Source organism: Mirounga leonina, unplaced genomic scaffold, assembly GCF_011800145.1.
Source record: "Mirounga leonina isolate KUSES-001 unplaced genomic scaffold, KU_Mleo_1.0 Mir_366, whole genome shotgun sequence".
NCBI classification, from domain to species: domain Eukaryota; kingdom Metazoa; phylum Chordata; class Mammalia; order Carnivora; family Phocidae; genus Mirounga; species Mirounga leonina.
The window spans coordinates 28043443-28047549 of NW_023270709.1; the positions used below are offsets into that span (position 1 = coordinate 28043443).

Sequence of the window (4107 nt, forward strand, 5' to 3'; positions counted from 1 at the left end):
AAGTTAGCAAAGCGCATCGGTGGTTCTCCGCTTCCCACTCCTCCACCAACTGGAAGAACTGGCGGAGTGGAAGCTTCTTGTATTTTCCAGCGCCCTGTTCTCTACCTGGGATTTCAATTTTTTTTTTTAATTTTATTTATTTATTCATGAGAGACGGGGGGGTGCAGAGGGAGAAGCAGGCCTCCCACAGAGCAGGGAGCCCGATGCGGGGCTCGATCCCAGGACCCTGGGACCATGACCTGAGCCGAAGGCAGACGCCCAACCATCTGAGCCACCCAGGCGCCCGGGATTTCAATTTTCTTAAGGAAACTTTTGAAGTGCCTGTAACACTCGTTCTCCGCACCCCTCACGCAGGAGCTCATCTGAACCCTGGAACGAAGGGCGTGCCCCTCTGCACAAGACACAGTAGCCAGCGATGCAAACTGGAGAGGACAGCCCCAAGGAGCTCTCTGCCCAGAACACGGTAAGAAATCCCACCGCTAAGTGGCTTTTACTGCAGCCCGTACGAAAGTACCAAGTTTCCAAGCGCTGTGCGGCAACGCGGTATTCCCCGGTTCTTAGAACAAGTCTACGGAGCGCCGTCCTTCCCGATCCGTGAGGACGTGACCTCAGAAGAGCTCACCCAGTAACCGGAGAACTGCGGACTCCAGCGGCAAGTCCCGCCGCCTCGGAGCCGAAGCTGCTGAGCACCGGCCGCTCGGCCGGAGCCTCCCGGCGCGCGGCCTGCCGCACACGCGTGGAAGGGTCGCGGCGCCCCCGGCTCCGCGGGGTCGGGACGCACAGAAGCCCAGGAATGACGTCACTCTCGCGGCGCCCCGCGTGCCGCGCGGCAGGAATCCGGGGCGGAGCGGCCCCGAGCGGGCTCCCGGGCTGACAGCGGGGCGCACGGCGCAGCGCGCGGCACGGAGGCCTCAGCGTCCCCTGCGGGCGGGCGGCCGGAGGGCACAGGCCGCGGCGCGGGGCCGGGGCGCGAGTCGCCGCGCGCGACCCCTCCTCCCCGGCGGCCCCGCCCCTCGCGTCCCGACGGGCCGCCGCGCCCCCGGCGCGCGGGGATCGCTGGTCCCGCCGGAAGCGGCCGGGCCGGGCCGGGCCTGGGGTGGGGGGGCTGCGTCCGGGCGGCTCGGGGCCCCGGCCCGGCTCGGCCCGCCTCCCCGGAGTCCGGGTCCCTGCGGCCTGGGGACGCACAGCCAGAGCGCCCGAGCCGGGACCGCCGTGCTGTCTCGTCCTTGGAAGACGTGGACGCTGCGAGTCCCCGTGGGACCCCCAAACCGGCTCACTAAGCCCTCCCCTAATCCTTGGGGCCGGGAGACACACCTTCGGGGGCGTGGAGGATGCCGAGGGGCGGCAGGTGAGAGGCGCGCACGACACGCGCGAGGGGCCGCGCTGCGCGGCCCTGAGCTCGGTGCCGGGAGACCGAGGCAGGGCTCCGAAGCCAGCGCCCAGGCGGCGGGGTCGCGGCGAGCAGTGGCGCGGTTCCGAGGTGCCGCCGGGGGCGAGCTCTGAATCTAGCGCCGTCCCGTCCGCACCCACTCTCAGAGCAACCCTACGGGCAAGGTTTAGTTCGCCGGCTCCTTTCCTGGTCTTGCTACCTGTGCCGCGGTTGTGCGAGTAATTAGCGCTAGGGAAGCTGGGTGAAGGGCCCAGGGACTCGTCTGCACCATTTGGGGAGATTTCTTCAAATTCAAGAGTATTTCAAAACAATACGTTAGGAAGAAAGGTAAGATTTTTACAGAGGGGGAAGTAGAGGTTTGGAGGGGTTAAGCCACTACGCATAGGGGAACACGACACGATTCAAGCCTAGGTCTTCGGAATCCACAGCCCACGTCCTTCCCCGCGGCCCGCCATGCCGATGAGGTGGTCCACGTTTCAACAGACAGGCCCTGCTAAGTCTGCTATTCCGTGGAAAACTGGAACCATCTACACCCACGCAGCCTACTGCCTCCCTAGGTTAAGGTGACTTTACGTTCATTTGTCTACACTAGATATGACGCTATTCCACTATCTTTATCAACATGACACTATTCCAGGAAATTCTTGCCCTAGAAGATAAAGTTGCAAATAATCATATGTTTCAAGAAATTACCCCTCAAAAAATCCACCGGAATGACTATCAGACTCCCAACTTTTTGATCCAGACTTTTTGAAACCTTCAGCTGAAAACCTTCACCTTGTTATGTTCATCAGTTCTAATAAACTGTTGTCATGATCCTTCTCCAAACCTCATTCTGCTTTGAAAGATCTGTCTTAAACCCCTGAAACCTCATAAATATCCTGACTTTGCCTTCCTCCTTGGGAGAAGTACTACTAAGTAACTCTGTCAAGGTAGTGCTAGCATTCTTAAGAATAAATTCAGCTTGCCCTTATCAATGGATTGTTTTGGTGTTACTTTTGGAAAGCAGGGGTCCAACAATAGTCTCAATATAATGAAAAATGCTCTTTCTTGACAAACATTCCCTCTACTTAGAAAAAGGTTTGAATTACTTAAACATGTTTTTTTAAATTTGGGTCAAGCCTTCTTGCTCTTCTGAAACAGAAACATTAGACTTAGTAAGTTCAAGCATTTAATCAGCGTGTGTGGGTCTATCTTTTTAACTGTGGTTTCTATAACCTTAGGAGTGTTCCCTGAAAGATAACCCTCGTTATCGTCCTCTCTGACCATTGGAGCTGGAATGGCTGCAGTGTTACTTCCACTGGCTCCTGAAGAGCCAGAGGGCCTCTTCAGAGTAGACAACAAAAAAGGTCCTGCCAAGGTTCAGGGATCTGGCCCACAGGAGAGCAGCCCAAACAGCCAGGAGCTATTCCGCCAGCGCTTCCGACAGTTCTGCTACAAGGAGACTCCTGGACCCCGTGAGGCCTTGAGCCAGCTCTGGGTGTTCTGCTGTGAGTGGTTAAGACCTGAGATACACAGCAAGGAGCAGATGTTGGACTTGCTGGTGCTGGAGCAGTTCCTGACCATCCTGCCCGAGGAGCTGCAGGCCTGGGTGCGGGAGCAGCACCCAGAGAGTGGGGAGGAGGCCGTGGCTGCACTGGAAGATCTGGAGAAGGAATTGGATGAACCAGACCAGCAGGTAGAAAGGGACCTCTGCTCAGTGCAGGGATGGTTGGGAGTGGGCATCCAGGCTGATCCTTTATGGGCTCTCGGGATCATGTAGACTGTGGGCCCTTCAGATGCCCACATGAGCCTGCTTGTTCTCAGGTTTCAACCCAGACCTGTGCACAGGAAGTGCTTTCTGAGACATCAGAGCCTGTGGATCCAGCTAAGGAAGCAACATCTCTCCAGCCTCAACCCATGGAGATCCAGCTTACGGGTGAATCTCAGGACCCTCAGCACCAACAGGATTGTGGTTAGTGTTGACACTTGGGTCATATGGCTCCCCTGGAGACCTTAGAATCATTCATCATTGAACACATATATATTGAATACTTACTCTGTGCCAGGCACCATGCAAGGCACTGGGTATAGTGAATAAAGCAGACGTGACCCTTGCTTTCACGGAGCTTACAAAATAAATGTACCATAACAGATTGTAGATGGGGGAAGAAAAAGGTAGTCAGAGAAGGCCCTTTTGAGGAAGTAACATGGGAGCTAAATCCCAAAAGTAGAGTAGAAATTAGCCAGGTGAGTTGTAGAAGGGAAAGCAATGTAGGCCTAAGAGCATGTACAAAAACAGGTGGGAAAGAGGTGGGTTTGAAAGAAGGCCAGTGTGACTGGAGCATGAAGAGAGAGGCAGAAGAGCAGAGAGAAGGAGGTCAGGGGCCAGAACACAAGCGCTTTGTGGGTGCAGGTAAGGAGTCAGTACGTCTTTAACTTTCAGGCTATATGAGACCTACCTCTGGGTTCTATGGGAATCAGAGGAATTTAAATTCCATTATTTTCATGGGCTTTTTAAATTTTGCCTATAACTAGGATAAATAAATTAATAAAATAAAATTCTCCTATAACTCAGGAACTAGACTCTATCAACCCTAGGCACCCTAGATTATAGTTGGTCATTCATAGAAACCAGTTTCTCTTTAAAAGTTGAAATCAGTTTTTTTCTTTCATAGCAAGTTTATTAAATTCCTGATGTACTTTATCAGTTATTAAAGGCACCATTCTCTGGGCCA

The 4107-nt window shown here is 54.6% G+C and overlaps 1 protein-coding gene across 5 annotated transcripts in view; it reads left to right on the forward strand.

Annotated features, from left to right (window-relative positions):
• The first annotated feature begins 1086 nt into the window (after positions 1-1086).
• Positions 1087-4107, forward strand: part of LOC117997503 (zinc finger and SCAN domain-containing protein 16-like) — an 8470-nt gene continuing 5449 nt past the window's right edge. Inside the window, exons 1-4 of one of the 5 annotated variants that reach the window (XM_034985842.1) lie at positions 1087-1348; positions 1819-1953; positions 2614-3068; positions 3197-3344. In XM_034985842.1, the coding sequence (XP_034841733.1) occupies positions 2670-3068; positions 3197-3344 (547 nt within the window). In that variant the 5' untranslated portion in view covers positions 1087-1348; positions 1819-1953; positions 2614-2669. Of the gene's footprint in view, positions 1349-1371; positions 1718-1801; positions 1954-2613; positions 3069-3196; positions 3345-4107 lie in introns of those variants that run through there. The other 4 variants (XM_034985841.1, XM_034985839.1, XM_034985844.1 and 1 more) reach the window with 4 other exon arrangements.